This window comes from Etheostoma cragini, chromosome 6 (assembly GCF_013103735.1).
Source record: "Etheostoma cragini isolate CJK2018 chromosome 6, CSU_Ecrag_1.0, whole genome shotgun sequence".
Lineage (NCBI taxonomy): Eukaryota > Metazoa > Chordata > Actinopteri > Perciformes > Percidae > Etheostoma > Etheostoma cragini.
In genome coordinates this window covers 16524322-16540195 of record NC_048412.1, presented here as the reverse complement: position 1 = coordinate 16540195, position 15874 = coordinate 16524322, and the positions used below count along the sequence as shown (strand labels likewise).

At 38.7% G+C, this 15874-nt stretch overlaps 1 protein-coding gene across 2 annotated transcripts; it reads left to right on the top strand.

Moving 5' to 3' along the window:
* Window positions 1-806: 806 nt before the first annotated feature.
* Window positions 807-13739, top strand: cdh17 (cadherin 17, LI cadherin (liver-intestine)). 2 transcript variants are annotated; one of them, XM_034874536.1, is made up of 20 exons: window positions 807-1016; window positions 2835-2891; window positions 3378-3473; window positions 3955-4092; window positions 4210-4345; window positions 5771-5929; window positions 6268-6420; window positions 7376-7581; window positions 7692-7823; window positions 7927-8077; window positions 9412-9621; window positions 9700-9776; window positions 9863-10051; window positions 10775-11019; window positions 11283-11413; window positions 11746-11976; window positions 12085-12195; window positions 12663-12779; window positions 12952-13071; window positions 13106-13739. In XM_034874536.1, the coding sequence occupies exons 2-19, from the start codon at window positions 2844-2846 to the stop codon at window positions 13035-13037; spliced, it is 2616 nt and encodes an 871-aa protein (XP_034730427.1). In that variant the 5' UTR covers window positions 807-1016; window positions 2835-2843; the 3' UTR covers window positions 13038-13071; window positions 13106-13739. The 2 variants fall into 2 exon arrangements, with proteins under 2 accessions (XP_034730427.1, XP_034730426.1); XM_034874535.1 differs by having other exon boundaries at window positions 12952-13739.
* Window positions 13740-15874: the final 2135 nt, after the last annotated feature.

Genomic DNA, 15874 nt, shown 5'->3' with positions numbered 1-15874 from the left:
TTCAACTATTATTGATGAAGCTGTAGATAAACCTATTTTGCAAGGTGCACATAGTGCAGTTGTGATGTCTGTTGTCAGTTGCAGATTCACACAAATCTTGGCCTTGTTTACAACCAGATTTGTGCAGCTTGTAAAGCTCACTGCTTTCAGGATGGTAGCATGTGCATCAGGACGTCTGGAACATAATCTATGTGAGGTTGGGTCATGAAGATAAAGGATAACACTCAACGAAAACAAAGGCTTTTTTCAAGCATTCCTGTTGCATTCATTTTAAACACTTTTTTTTAGATGTGTCAAAGGTTTAGAGAAAGCCAAAGCTGAAGTCACACCTACTATTTATCAGTTTTATAGTACGTGCCTTGAACTGCTGAATCACGCCAAAATGATCCCATAGGTTTGCAGTCTTAAAATGCACTGGATTGTCAGTGTAATCTGTTGGTCCTATTGTCTTCACACTCACAGAGCTCCTTATCAGGCACTGCTACTAATGGAAAATCTGACAGGAAACAGTACAGAGGTGAACAGGTCAAAGTCTGAGGGGAAATCAAAACTTTAACACTGAATAGAACATTTCTAAAGACATTTCCCACATTATTATGTCCGTTTTTTTCAAATGTTTTCTCTTTTTTTTCACAACTCACACGCCTGCAGCCCATTGCACCAAAGTACTTGACTAATGTGACATTCCTTCAACCGGTTTGATTTTTGCAGCTAAAACCTAGCAACAGGATTCAATCTATTAGCATTTGAGGATTTATGTAAAAGCAGGGTCTAATACTAGGTGACAATGGATTTGTCTTTTACAGTACTGTGCATATCCATGTTCTTGTCTTCCTGTCTCCTTTTTTCTTGTCAGCTACTCCCCCATTGGCTAACTTCACATGAGGGTAGGGTGATTAGACAATCATTAGATCCAATAAAACTGGTTAACAGTTTGTTAACGTTTGACTAGACATATGGGACTGCTGAGATCCCTCTGAGGTCTAGGGAGTGACTTGCTCGATTTCTCCGGCAAGGTAAGTGTCCTTACTCTTCTGTCTCCCGGATTTGGAAATGTTGAGTACTTGTAGTAAATTTTGGTGTGTAAATTGGAAACAAATTAGGCTTCCTCTGTTGGTTTTCACAGGCTGATGTGATGGATTCTTTCAGTTTGTTACAGAAGTGCTCTGATCTTCACTTGACTTTGGCAGGGCCTTAGCTTCAGGTGTTATATCTGACATATAATATCTGACAACCGACCTCTCCTTCGCGACTTCCTGGGTTGTTGCCAGTGCTTGCTGGGTTTGGGCGGATATTACATGTATGGGACACCAGATTTGGTGTCATATCAGCTGAAATGTAGACTGTCAAAGCTCATTTAGTCATTGTGCTTAAAGGAGAAAGAAAGGGCCTGCAACACCCGAATCATTTGGTCATACAACTTTGCCACTTTGTCCATCAATCAATTGTTGGACAAATACAGTTTATAATTCAAGGTACAGATTATTGTCATCACTGAAAGTCAAGTTAAATCAAAATGGATATCTGTAAACTGGTAATGCCAGCAATAGTTTGTTAGTTAAAAAGTCAGCAGAGGGAGTGGTCAACTTGGAGACGGAAATATTAATTAAAGTTAATTAATTTAAGTGAAAGTCAATTTGTTTTGTGTTAATAAGGAGTGTGTTGTTCTACATAAAGGTCATGAGCCACGACTCAATGTCACCTTCACCTTTCTGTGATGGCTGACTTCACCCTTCTCTTTCGCCTGCAATTTTCAAGTTCACAAATCGCAAACGTGGCCACGTATTAATACATTACTGATACATTTGTTAAGCATGTTATGCTCCTCTTGTTTGTCATTGTCATTATCCAAAGCAGTGTCAGTTTAATGTTAACTCATCTGAATATAACACTTTGTAACGTCTTTGAGACACACTGAAAATACTGTTGCTGAGCAGAGTCAAAGTGTCTGACACATGGAATTATCTTCCGTGAGTAACTTTTGGATGTCAGACAGAGACAGTAAATGTGTTTGTTAGTTATCATTCTTTTTAAGCAAAAAAACAAACCCACAAATACACACAATGAAGGCTGTTATGTTGTTCTAAACTCTGAGGCTGCTGCACAGTCACTGGGGTTACACTCCACATTGACCTTTAGGTATCTGCGTCACATTGACACCCAGTGCAAAAAAAAAGTCTGGCGTTGCATCTAAGCCCTGACTTTCAGTTTCTCCTGTGCAACCGAGGTAGCTGGTTCACCTGGTTGTGAAGAGGGAGCCACACATGGAGATAGCATGTACATGTGTAGATACCCAAGGACAGAGGACGGATTTTCTTTGTGTTTATGAATCAGAAACTCATTGTGCTAAATAGAAAAAGTAATGTACTGAGCCACACTGGGCTTAATAGTTTCTAGATAGACTCATTAACTATGGTCAATGTCATTTTCCCTTATTTCTACAAGCATGAGATGTGAATTTCACAGAATCAGAATCAGAAAGGGATTTACTCCCAAGTAACACTTACAAGGAAACTGCCTTTTTTTGTGCATGCATCCATAAACATATTAAACATTAATATGAAATAAGCAAACAATAAATACAGAATACAGAAATAAATATGTACATATAGCTGTTAATCATTAAGAAAGAAAAAGGAGGCTGCATGGATTACTGCAGGATGCGCAAATATGTTGAAGGACAACACAGCCAGCGGAATATTATGCTTTTAAAAATTTTAATGTGTAATTTAAACCCTCCTCTTATGTCACACCTCCTCAACCTCCTGCTTTCTCCTTCACCTTCTTTTTCTTTATTCTATCCTCCATATCTTCTCCACCTCCTCCTTTCCCAGACTGTGATCATGACACCCATAATGCATCTGTTGTTGCTCCCACTCCTGTTCAGCATAGTGAGTACATAACACTGCCAACTGTTTCTCTTGTTCTTAAATGCATGTTTACAGTAAATTCTCTGATACTTGAACTTGTTACAAGGATGCTCGGATTTATTCATGAACAATTTATCGGACAGTTTTGGTGCGCAGGCAATGCATGCATGCAGACTTTTATGGTAGTTGAAGCATAGTGTGCAAAGAAAATATTGATAACTTGAAAACTACTAACTTATTTGAAACACGTAAAAGAAGTGCAAATTGTTTCTAAATTAAGCCTTCCTAAAATTCCTTTGTCCGTAGACTTTGCTCTCCTGTCCTGCAGTGGGATAGAAGAGTTCCCCCACTTTACATATCATTTCGGTTCAATAAATAACTGGGCTGTAAAAACTCGCCCTGAATGTCTTACTACATTCAGCTACAGTGCAGAGCTGAAGCGAAAAGGGCAAATGTAGGCGTGAGTGTATTCAATGACATTTGACCTCTGTTGCTGTGCTCTGATAGGCTGGTGCGAAGGATCTGGAGGAAAAGAAAGGCTTGTTTGAGAACACGGCGCTGAATGTGCCAGAGGGGACTCCAGTGCCATATCCCATCTATCAGGTATTATACACATGCCAGCAGTGGTGAAAAGTAACTTAGTCCATTTAGTCAAGTACTGCATTTTTTAGGTACTTGCACTCCCATTTATGCAACTTCATACTTTGTTCCACTACATTTCAGAGGGAAATATTGTACCTTTTACTCCACTACAGTCATCTGACAGGAATTGACTCTTTAGATTAAGATTTTCCATTAAAAAACATCTGATAAGCTTTCAAAACGCAAAACCAAACCCCTTACCTTATTCTACTTAAGGCCTCTTGTCACAGGTTTCAGATTTTTTTTGAGCTTTCAGCCGTTTCACTATAGAGTGATTTTCCCTCTAAACCACCCCTTAGATTTATCTAATGATCCTTTAGAAGGGGCAGACCCCTAGGTTGACAAACTCTGAACAAGTCTGTGATCCCATGAAGTGTCAAAAGGCTATACGTTAATCTGTCTTTCAATTGTTTTCCCTTTCTGCCCATTTTTCACTCCATAGTTTCAGGTGACCCATCCAGGTGTTAGTGATTTCAGGTTGAGTGGAGAAGGAAAAGAAGACATTAGGATTTCAAGAGACGGCTGGCTATACCTGGAGAAGCCTCTGGACTGGTCTCGAGATGACCATTACATTATCATGGTAACATGGTCCTCATAAAACCAGAAAATCATACTTTTGCATTGTGGTAGCAATAAAACATGTATTTATACATACTTGTGTTTGTGTGTGTGTGTGTGTGTGTGTGTCTGTATTCAGGTGGAGGCGCTGGCAGGTGATGAAGTTGTTGATGGCCCAGTTTATGTGACCATAAATGTGTTGGACATCAACAACAATGCTCCTTACTTCAACCAGAGCACCTACACAGCTGTGGTCAGAGAAAACAATGGCGCAGGTGTGTATTATAAGTACTCAGATAAGAAGAGAGGGAACTGTTACAACAAACAGTGGCATAGATAAAAATGCATGCAGTGGCCATAGAACAGTTAGTACTGATGGACAGGTTGTTCACACTAACATACAGCCACACATTAGTAGCTCAAGTCTGGAGGGAGTAGGGTTGGAAACTGTATGGTTGCTGGTTCAAGTCCTCATACGGACTAAAATATAGTGGTGGTCTGGCAGGTTCCAGCTTGGCACTGAACCCCCAATTGCTTCTGGTGCCTAAACATTGACAGCTGCAGCCCACTCACTCTGACCTCTCTCTGACAGTAGTGCATGTATAGGTACTGAGCATGTGTGTGTATTTCAAGCGTGTGTGTAATGTGTATTCTAACAATGTTTGTAATTGTAATTTCCCTTGAGCGATTTATTAATTATTATTTACTATATAACCTTCACAGGCAACAACAAGGGAACCTTTTGTACTTTGAAGTGAATGATCTGTAGATCAGTGGAACTGTGTGACACCTCTTAGAAAAGGAGAAAGGAAAACCTTGTATTGCGTCCTCTGCATGCACGTGCATCCAAACAGCATTGAATTTCAAAGCTAAACCATCAGAAAATAACAAGAAAACCTGGACAGATTGAAAAAAAAACATGATTCTTGGATTAGCTCTTCAGCCCTGCTGGTGGACCAATTATTACAAACTCAAACTGTGTAGCTAAACTTTGTTCAAACCCACAGTTTTTTATTTTAAATTCTAGCAAAGATAATAGAAAATGTTTCCAAAAGTATGTTGGGGAAATGTGTGTGAGCTTGTTCATAAAACATCTAGAATATTTCCATTTGGAGTGATAGAAAACAAGTATTGGGTATACTTATTTATTTATTTATTAATTACTTTAAACTCACTTCCTTTTTAATTCTAATATTACTACTTGTGTATTTCTATTTGTTTTTCTGCACTATTCTTTGTTCAATATGGTTTTGTTTGTGTACTACTGTTGCAACATGTGAATTTTCCTCTGGGGATAAGGAAAATATCTACCTAGATTTAAAGCAGGTATAAGGTTTTCTAGTAGGTACAACGTTTCTATTTGGCAGTGTGCTCTCGTGTATTGGATGTAGGTGCTTTCTAGGATAGATGAACAAGATAAAATGTCCCTAATTATAGCTGTATTACTATGCAATGATAAGCTAACTTTGACAAAGAGACTAAGGTGACTTAATGTTCATTGTGAAGCACAGCTCAACCAAGTTTGCAGCTACATTTTAGTTATTTAAATTTACCATGTAAAGAATTCCTGCCATGCATTATTGGTTAAGCAATATTATACGTTTACTGACATCCAGTCACTATAGTTCTCTGTTTTGTAATACTCGGACTATCATCTTCCTGTGGCAAGACTTTAACATCAATTTTGTCTGTTGTTTCAGGTAACCCATTCACCCGTGTGTTTGCGTTGGATCAAGACGACCCACAGACTCCCAACGCTCATCTAAGCTACAGCCTGGTGAGCCAGATCCCCAACAATCACCACATCCTCCTGTTCCAGATCGATCCTAACACAGGAGAGATCTCCACTACAGAAGCAGGTAATAACACACAAATTAATAGGGTGCACCGTCCGTGGGGAAGTTTTTAATCTGTATATCTCTGCCTGTAATCTGGCAGTATAGTGCCACTGTAAATCCAGATTACACAGCTCATCTTGTATGTTCAAGATTAACACTGGTTGGAGGCAGATTACCTAAATGTGTGGCCTGATGTTGATCACTGATTACTTTGAGTGTGTGTGAGCATGGAAATGTGTCTGTATTTGCAGTTGCCTGTTTACGTCTTTGAGCTCTTTGGCATCGTGCTGAACAATATTTGTGTGTGTGTGTGTGTGTGTGTTTGTGTGTGTGTGTGTGTGTGTGTGTGTGTGTAACAGGGGAAAGGATGATCAAAGCCAGACAAGGTATCCAGTATGGCAAAGGAGAGGATCAGAGCATTGATGCTCTGAAGACAAAGTTTAATGACTACTGTCCAGTGCAGAACATCCCCTATGAAGAAAACCCCTTTTTCACTTGTGTGGAAAGAGCAGGTTTGTACCCAGCAGAATAAGACAAATTTCATCATAATAAAATCAGGAAAAATCATAAACAGTTGAGAACCACTAAACTGCGCACATATACTGTACTTTAAAAAAAATCTGATTTGTGGTGTGTAAAAGCTAGAGGTTGTGAGAGTGACGTGTGGTGTTAATGTAGATGAACACAGACTGTAATGAAGAAACGCCTGTCAGCGATTAAGTCCTGGTGGTGTGATTTATTGGGAGTTGAGTTGATGAGTTCAGCCAGGGAGAGTAGTTAAGCCATCACCAATGTGACTTAGATTTCTAAAATTAGAGATCTACTGAAATGTTTTTGAGAGGTTCAGCCCTCCAAAATTTTCTTTTTGTTCCCCGCAGCATATAATTGCATTTTTTAGCTGCTGATGGGTTTCTAGTAGGGCTCAAACATTTGGGCACCCCAGGTAAAAATTGTATTATTGTGCATAAAGAAGCCATGAAAATATGGAAAAATTTCTAAAAGGCATCAAATGACAGATTAGACATACGTATAATATGTGACGAAAAGTTAGATTTTTTTCCCATCATTTACACTTTCAAAATAAATAATAAACTAAAAAATGTCGTCTTTTTAAAAAAGTTTTTTTTTCTCAATTTTTTTATTTTAAAATAAAAAAAAGTAAATGATGGAAATAAAATCTGACTTTTTGTGACATATTACACAAATGTCTAATCTGTCATTTGATGCCTTTTGGATGCCATTTTTCCACCTTTCTTGGCTTCTTTATGCACATTAATACAAATTTTTACCTGGAATGCCCAAACTTTCGAGCCCCACTGTGTGTCTGTTTTTATGGTGGTCCATATGGTGGTTCATTCTACACTGCACTTCCTGAAGTGTTTGTTTGGAATGACAATAAAAAAATCTTAAATCTTGAATCTATACAATGACTCTAATTGCAACTTTTGTCTTTCTCTGTGGTGTCAGAAATAAGGAGGAGGAATGTAGACCCCTTGGAGGACCCAGACTACACCCTGTCTGTGCGCGTGCAGGACCTGCAAGGAGCGTCGGAGACCTCGCTGAGTGGAAATGCCGTAGTGCACATTGTCGTGCAGCAAAACCTTTGGGTCAATCCTGGACCGATAACTGTTAAAGAACAGTTAAAGGAAACATATCCATTAGTTATTGCAAAGGTGTGGTAGGATGCCAAATGCAGACATGTTAAAATACACTCACTATGCCTATTATGTATCCAGTTACTAACTTTCCCACTCTGTCCTCTTTCCTCACTTTTTGGATTTAGGTCCAGTCTAATGAGCCCAACGCCATCTACAAGTTAGTGCAGAAAGAGCGAGAGATAAAATTCCCCTTCCAGATCACAGAAGATGGAGAAATACATCTGACAGATGAGCTGGATAGGGAAGACAAGGACATGGTATGCAATAGATGCTTAGTTTGCTCATTACACCTCTTTTATCCCACATAAAAACAACAACATACTTCTTAGGGATTATTCTTAAATGTGTGTTTTGTTTCAGTACATCCTAGTGGTGTTTGCAGTGGACAGCAATGACGAACAGCTGGAGCCACCCATGGAGATTCAAGTCTTAGTGGAGGATGTAAACGACAATGCACCAGTGTGTGCAAATAAGGAGAGTGTGTTTGAGGTGCAAGAGGATGAACCAGTAGGTAAGATGTGTGTGTGTGTGCATGTGTGTCTGTATTTGTGTGTGTGTGTGTGTGTCTGTATTTGTGTGTGTGTGTGTGTGTATATGTGCGTGTGATTGTAACAACAACCCATTCATCCTGTGGAGTGTGGCGTTCATTCTGTTTGCTTGAAGGTTAGGATGCTGCCTCATTCAGCCAAAGTATTTCTTAAATTACTATTCTCTTTCTTTGAAATGTATCTAAACCATTGCTTCTTTTGTTTGCTGTGTTTCTCAGTGCATATTTATTAAATGTGTAAGATTTACACTTAATATTAGAAATGAAAAGTTCTTCAATGAGTGGGAAGGGTAAGACACATTTGTTATGTGGTGGGAGAAGTACTCACTTCATTTATTTAAATAGTAAAAATAGCAATACCTCTGTTACAAGTAAAAGTCATGCATTTGAAAGAAATAAATGTAATGTTTTAGATTAATATGTTATATTATTGTTGCATAACCTGCTGGTAACTGGGTGGTGATAGTGCAGTAGATATGACACCTGCCTTTGGTGTGGGAGAATTGGGTTCAATTCACACCTAACCCATAGTTGCTCTCTTACATATATAAGTTGCTTTGGATAAAAGCGTCAGCTAAGTGCAATGTAATGTAATGCTATTTGTAACTACTTAATATACTGCAGGGTAGCTTAGTCAATAAAAATACATTATAAATTATTAGTTGTTTAGTGCTATTAGTAGTATTAGTATATTTAGTATTTATATATTGTATCTGCAAAAAGAAACCGTAACTAAATTTGTCAGATAAATTAAGATAAATATCGCCTCTGAAATGTAGTGCATTAGAAGTAGAAAATAAATTAGTCAAGTAAAGTAAAAAATACTTCAAAAACATTTCACTCAAGTACAGTAAACTTGATTTCCAACACTGCAAGAGACTTCTATTGAAAGGGAAGTGTAAGAGAAACCTTTTGTAGGGACAGCTCTTCAGTGGTCACATTATTAAACACTTAAATCATAGGAAATTGACATAAAAAGCAAACTCAACCGCTGTTATGCATCAGAGAAAGTACATGATTCAGAAAATTTTGTGCAGCTTTATTCTTGCTGTTTGAAAAATGCAAATGAAAGATCCTATCAAATGCAGGCAAATCATAGGTTACAAAATATCTTATTCTGAATTATACATATTGCTATTATTGCTATTTTGCACAATCTCTAGAACGTGTTTCAAAATGTGTGTAATTACCTCTGATTCTTCCCCGCAGTCATCTACAGTAGGATCACTCTTACTTTAACAGCCTCCGTCAATTCAAGAACATTTTTATTCTTGCTCTTACAATACTTGTGGTTCCAGGTAGCCTGGTTGGACAGCTGTTGGCCCATGATGACGATCAAGCCGGGACGCTGAACGCTCAGCTGACTTTCGCCATTGTGTCCCAAAATCCACCCACCACATCCAACTCCTTTTCCATTGACGCTGCTTCTGGAAGAATCCAGACATTACGCTTGCTGCAGCGAAAAGACCAGCAGGTGTATAATCTCAGCATCAGAGTCAGTGACCCAGGTAACACACACACCGTATGAGGCACCACACCTGTAAATAGAGGTGAGCATGTTTTAAAAAGTACTTTTTGTATCACAGTGTTCAGCACAGAATGTAAGATCGTTGTCAAGATCATTGACGTCAACAACGAGAGGCCTCAGTTTGAGAAGAATGATGTAAGTGTGTGAACCACTTCCTGTCTTATTATTTCTCTTGCTGTTTGACTTATTTCCTTCATGTTTCTGTGTGTATCGGTGTGCAGTATGGCAGTCACACTCTGGCAGAGGACACTCCTGTTGGACACACAGTGCTGACCATCAGGGCAACAGACGCTGATGACCCAGACAGCGGCAGCTCCTTTATCGCGTTCAACATCACTGCTGGTGACAATGATAACATTTTTGTTGTGGAAACCGACGGCAAAGGCGTTGGCCATCTGGTCATAGCTAAGGTACGACAACTCCATTTTCTACATCTCCCACACACAGATGATTTCATACATCTCGTTGACTTTGATCTTTAACTGTTCACTGAAACATTCAAGGTCCTTTTTACCATAAAAAGTTCACTATTAACATCCCATGGTGTACACTTTGTCTTTATGTGATATACTCTTATATATGGGTTTCAACTAATTATTTTCAGTTTATTATTTCATTTATTTCTTTTTTAGTAATAAATGTATGAATTAGTCTAAAAAAGACACAAAAAAACACAATTTTCTTGTTTTGTCCAACAAACCCAAAACCCAAATATTTAAAATATAGAATGACACAAAACAGAGAAAAAAATGTTTTGCATCATTGCTTTTATAAATGACTGAAACAATCAATCATCAAAATAGTTGGCAAAATCACAGAAAAATTGTCAATCAAATCAAATCAAATATAATACACAATATTATTTCAAAGATTTCTTAGGAAAATAGTCTGGATAGTTGCTGTTCACAAGAGTTTAAGTTAATTCCATAGCTGCTGGATCTGACTTCTTACTACTAATCAGAAGATAATGTGACTTTGAATGTCAATTTAAAATGCCTTAGATAAGCAGAGAGCCTAGAGGATATTACAGCTCCAAGAAATGTGACAGAATCACCATTTTGTTGTGACCTTCGACATACTTTTTGTCTCCTTTACCCCTGCTTTTTCTAACCAGCCTGCTTGTCCCCTAACAGCCTCTGGACTTTGAGTCCTCTCCTACCTACAAGCTCCAGATTGATGCTCGTAACCCAGAGCCGCTGATGAAGGATCTGGAGTACGGTAGCGAATCCACAGCCTTTGTTGCTGTGTCTCTCACTGACATAGACGAGGCTCCAGAGTTCAGTCTGAACATACTGGATGTGACTGTGCCTGAAAACACCACCAAAGGATCAGTGCTGCTCACTGTGGAGGCAAAGGATCCAGAGGGCAAAGAGATCAGGTAAATGCACACAGAAATAACATGACACAGGCAGTAGTAACTATCAAAACAGCTCCGAAACTATGAATCACGATTTTTTTTTTGCTTAGAATTGCTATCACAATTTTCTGCCATGCTTTTTTTGACCATGACAAAACAAAACAAATTGACAGTACCAAAGATAGATTTTTAATCAATTAATCATGCAGGCCTAACTGACTGTGTGTGTGTGTGTGTGTGTGTTTGTGTGTGTGTGTGTGTGGTTGCTATTGTGTGTTGTGCAGTTTTAAGATGGACGGTGACACTCGGGGCTGGCTGGAGATCGATGCTGCTACCGGAGAGATTAAGACCAAAGACAAGCTGGACAGAGAAACCCTAGAGACTTTTGAAGTCACTGTGACTGCATTTGAGAAAGGTGAGATCTGAGACTCATGTCACCGCTCATTAGTGTTTTTGTGTTGTTTGTCAGTTGTTGGCCACAACATGTTTCAAATTAATTTTAGCTCACAGTACTTTTGTTTTGTCCTGTTTAATTACATTTTAATTGATCAATCTTAACATGTACTGTACACTAAGAACGTTCCTGTCTGCTGGCTTTAACTTATATAGTTTTTATTTCTTTATGATGTGAAAACTGGATTCATGGCCTTTGACCTTTTCAAACGTGCTATTGTCAGCCGTTACACAACAACAAAGTAGTGTTGAATTAGGAAAATCTTCTTCATACTTTTGTATTTCCCTTTTAAGAGAACCCTGAAAAGTCTTCTGAACGAGTTGTGTATGTGAGGCTGTTGGATGTGAACGACAACTTCCCTAAACTGATGGAGACCCAGGCCTTCATCTGTGTGAAGAAACCCGAACCCATCATTATCAAGGCCCAAGACACAGACAGTGCCCCCTTCTCTCAGCCCTTCACTTTCAGCTTTGTTTTCGCCCACGGCAAAAAATCTCCCAACTGGGACCTGAAAAGTATTGACGGTACGCCGACACACTCTACTACTAAAGTGATGTATCAGAAGATTGTGTAAAACTTTGTTTTGCTTTTAGATCATTGCATTTTTCTTGTTGCCTTTGAATGTCATGCAGGTACAACAGCTAAATTGATCCTGAAGAAACAACCAACTGAAGATAAAACCTTCACACTCCCGATTAACATAAGAGACAATGCAGGCATGGGAATCACACAGTCGTTTGAGGGTGAGTTTATTCTCTAAGTTAAGCTTAAAGGGTAAGGCTGAATCCTATTTCTCCATCTTATCCCTAGCCCTTGAAATCAAGTGGTAAGGGCCCTTGAAATGGGACACAACTTGGTTACATCACCATACAGCATTGATCACAAACTTCCAAGATGCCATCTGCAAGTGTGTCTATGTTGATTGGGTGGGTTTTGACAACAGTGTCATATGCATTTATATATTTCATGTTCACTTTGGTGGTGCTGTTGGGTTTCCTCCGGTGTACCTGTGTAATACAGAACGGTGTATGTAAAGCACGTAGCTATGTCTCCAAAGCAAGTAGTGTTGTTCATTGATATGAAACGAAGTTCTCTGCTAATGGTTAAAACTGTAGACATGTGAACAGTCCATTCAAGGCAGAGAAATGTTTGCAGTACATCATGTCTGTTATAAAGTTTAATGTGTGTTGCTCTCTAATCTCTACAACAGTGAGAGTATGTAACTGCACAGAGCTGGGCCACTGCTACTTCGCACCAGATGAACGTGCCTTCCGTTTGGGGATGGGACCCACCATTGGGATCCTGGCTGGCACTCTGGGATTCTGCGGTAAGACTGACAAACTCTCAAATAAAAGTCTGTTATCTGGAAAAACAAACTTACACATGAACTGGCAGCCATGATACTGTACAGTCAGATGTCATTATCTAGTTTAGTGTCTGTGGTTTGAGTACATTTTTGTTTCCAGCTGTTTCCAATTTTTTTTGTCATCTTGTTGCAGTTATTATCTTCATTATAGTTGTAAGACGCGCAAAAAAAGGGGGCAAGAAGACGACTGAAGAACAAGAGAGGAACGCCTTGATGTAGAGACTGCACACACACACACACACACACACACACACACACACACACACACACACACACACACACACACGCACACACTTGTACTTGTATACTTGAGGAGACGTCAACCGTCACATCTACATGCCTAACCTGAACCTAATTTTGGCCTAAACCGTCAAACCGAGACCTAAAGGCTCATTTGCAGTTTTTTTGAAAACATTTCCCTGCTAAATCAACCAATAAAACCAAATAAATAAATAAATAAATCCTCCCAAGCAGGATTAGATTTTCAAAGTGTCCTCACTTTCAAGGTCTAAAAGACCACACACACACTCACACATACCCACACACACATTTACATAAGATTTATTTTATTTTATTTACAAGAGAGTTGATTAATAAGTGCTGTGCATACTTAATTACTGTCAGGTGGCCGCATGCTAATCATGGATTCATAAAGCTTGTTAACGTTTCATTTGAATTTTACTCCCAGACTGAAGTTGTTTCATTAGAAGTTTAATCATCTCACAAAATTCAATTATTTTTTAGCCCAGAGCCTTTGTGTTGTAATTCTAGTCTGCTTGAATGTTACAGCTAGGGATATCTTTGATGTTGAGAAACATCTTAAACCCCTGAATGTCATTGTGTGTCAAGGACAAAAACGACTGTGTTTTGTAATGAGCAGTCACTGCTTTGTGTCCCAATAAACAAAGAAACTGGGAACCAGTCTGTTTTTTATCTCATTGTGTGTTTTTGCGTGACTGTGTGGGTGCGTGTGCAGTACATGTCGAAGCGTAACACGTGTTGCAGCAGGTGATCAGAGACATAAGCATCCACACCTCAGCTTGACACCAACAACTTTCTATACGCTCTCTGTTGAGGCCACAATGCTGCTCCAGAGAGTGATGCTCTGACTCATCCGACAATGGGAGACAGGCTGTAGATTGTAAGCAGTGCTGAAAGGATGATTTGGTATGATTGTGGGCTTTTGTGCAAAACAAAGAGGCCGCAACACACAAAACACACTCTGACACACACAAGAGTTGAATGTGGGAGCCACATGTGCTGCCATGACTGTGCATCCTTGTTTATGTGATGAGTCATCCAACAGCCTGCTGGAGCTCCCAAAAGTAAAACGGAGAACGTTATCAGAGGAATGGACTGAGCTGGACATTATGGCAAACTCAACGTGGAGCCTCTCCAGTGTTTATGTCTGCACTCACTCCTCGCCTGTATCCCGGCAACACTTTCCACAACAACACACACAAAGTCCTGGAAACGTGGGAGAAGTTGAAAGGTTGAGGGACAGAAGAGAAGAGGTGGAGGAAAGACAGAAAGAGTGGACTGTGTGATGGATGACCTGACCATCACTCCGCCCCAATGCCCAATGTGCTGGGGATCCGTTTAAAAAAAAATAAATCAAAATGTATATATATATGCTTCTGTTAGTTTATTTGTACACACAAAGACAAGCACCAATAATACCAACAAAACTCAGAGGCTACAATAACTTAACATCAGGTCTGGATCTAAAATATATTAGTACAATGTACATAGTACAAACTGGAAATAGCACACAATGTACTCAAAGGGATTATTGGCACAGTTACATAAATATGTTGCCGAAGTATTAATGTACAAATGTATTAACTATGAGGAAACAGTAAGTCCTGTTACAGTTGACAGTGAAATAAAACGTCTGAAGGAAAAGAAGTAAATACATGTATGAATTATTGGGGAAATCCCTGCATGATCAAAAGATTTCAGTTTTCTAACTTTTGTTATTGCAGTGACCGTCTATTGTTTTTTTAGTTTTTTAAACTAATTTTAAAAATCTTCCATTTTACATTTAACTTTTATGTTAGATATTCCTTAGGTTTTTATCTCAGCCGCCCGTTTCCTTGACATTGCAGTTAAATAAAAAATTCAGTGCAGAAGTGAACCGTCATCTTATTTATTAAACTTTTTGGAGATCTATCTATCTGTGTGACAGTTTCTGTACTTTATAAAATGATGTCATTTTTGTTAAGCAAGACTACAATGATCTACTCTGCTTTAAAAATTTACAAAATGTGTCACTGTTTAATTGTTTGGACAAATGTGTCAAATACTTTTCACAATGCAGCCAGAGAAAGTCTGACTGCACCTCATGGTGCATAACTTTAACTGAATTAGCTCTCCTTTGTTATTGAATATTGAATATTAATTGATGTGGGATGATTTTATTACACATCCTGTGTATTAATCCCACAGAAGAATTTAAACAAATTCCTTAAACAACGGTCACTTAGTCTGCTCTTATGAACTAGTCTTGAAAAAAAACGGCAGAAATGAGGTCTACGACTAACTGACCAAAATGTTATGTTTATGTCCAATTAACTGACTGGCTGTCACCTATAAATCAAATACATCAGTTGTTCTGGCTGCTTAGAGTGTGGCAACACAATAACAGTCCCAATAAAAGTTTTTGGCTTAAAGTAAAGTTTCTTCTCTCTGTGACCCTTTGTGACATTTGTGATCTGTGACAGAAATGTGCATACTAAAATCTGTCATATTATGTTAAAGAATACAGCTAGTACACACAATATCTAGTTGTTGACAGTGTTTCTTCCAGATCTTGTGTGTGTCAAAGTTAAACCTCCTCTATTAGACACTGTGGCCCGGCTGATACTGCAGCAGCATCTAGTGGCGGTGAACTGTTTCATAAAAGCAACCTCATGGATCAAACAACTGTCAGTGTTGGAGGAAGTACTCCGATCTTTTATTTAAGTAAAAACAGCAATACCACAGCAGTAAAAAAAAAAAAAAAAGAAACTTATTACAAAGAAAAACTCCTGCATTGAGAATATTACTGGATTAAA

Coding starts and splice junctions, on each gene's coding strand:
- cdh17 (XM_034874536.1), top strand. CDS start 2,844: ATGACACCCATAATGCATCTGTTGTTGCTCCCACTCCTGTTCAGCATA. Junction 7,582..7,691: donor ATCCATTAGTTATTGCAAAG/GTGTGGTAGGAT, acceptor TTTTGGATTTAG/GTCCAGTCTAATGAGCCCAA. Junction 10,052..10,774: donor GCCATCTGGTCATAGCTAAG/GTACGACAACTC, acceptor GTCCCCTAACAG/CCTCTGGACTTTGAGTCCTC.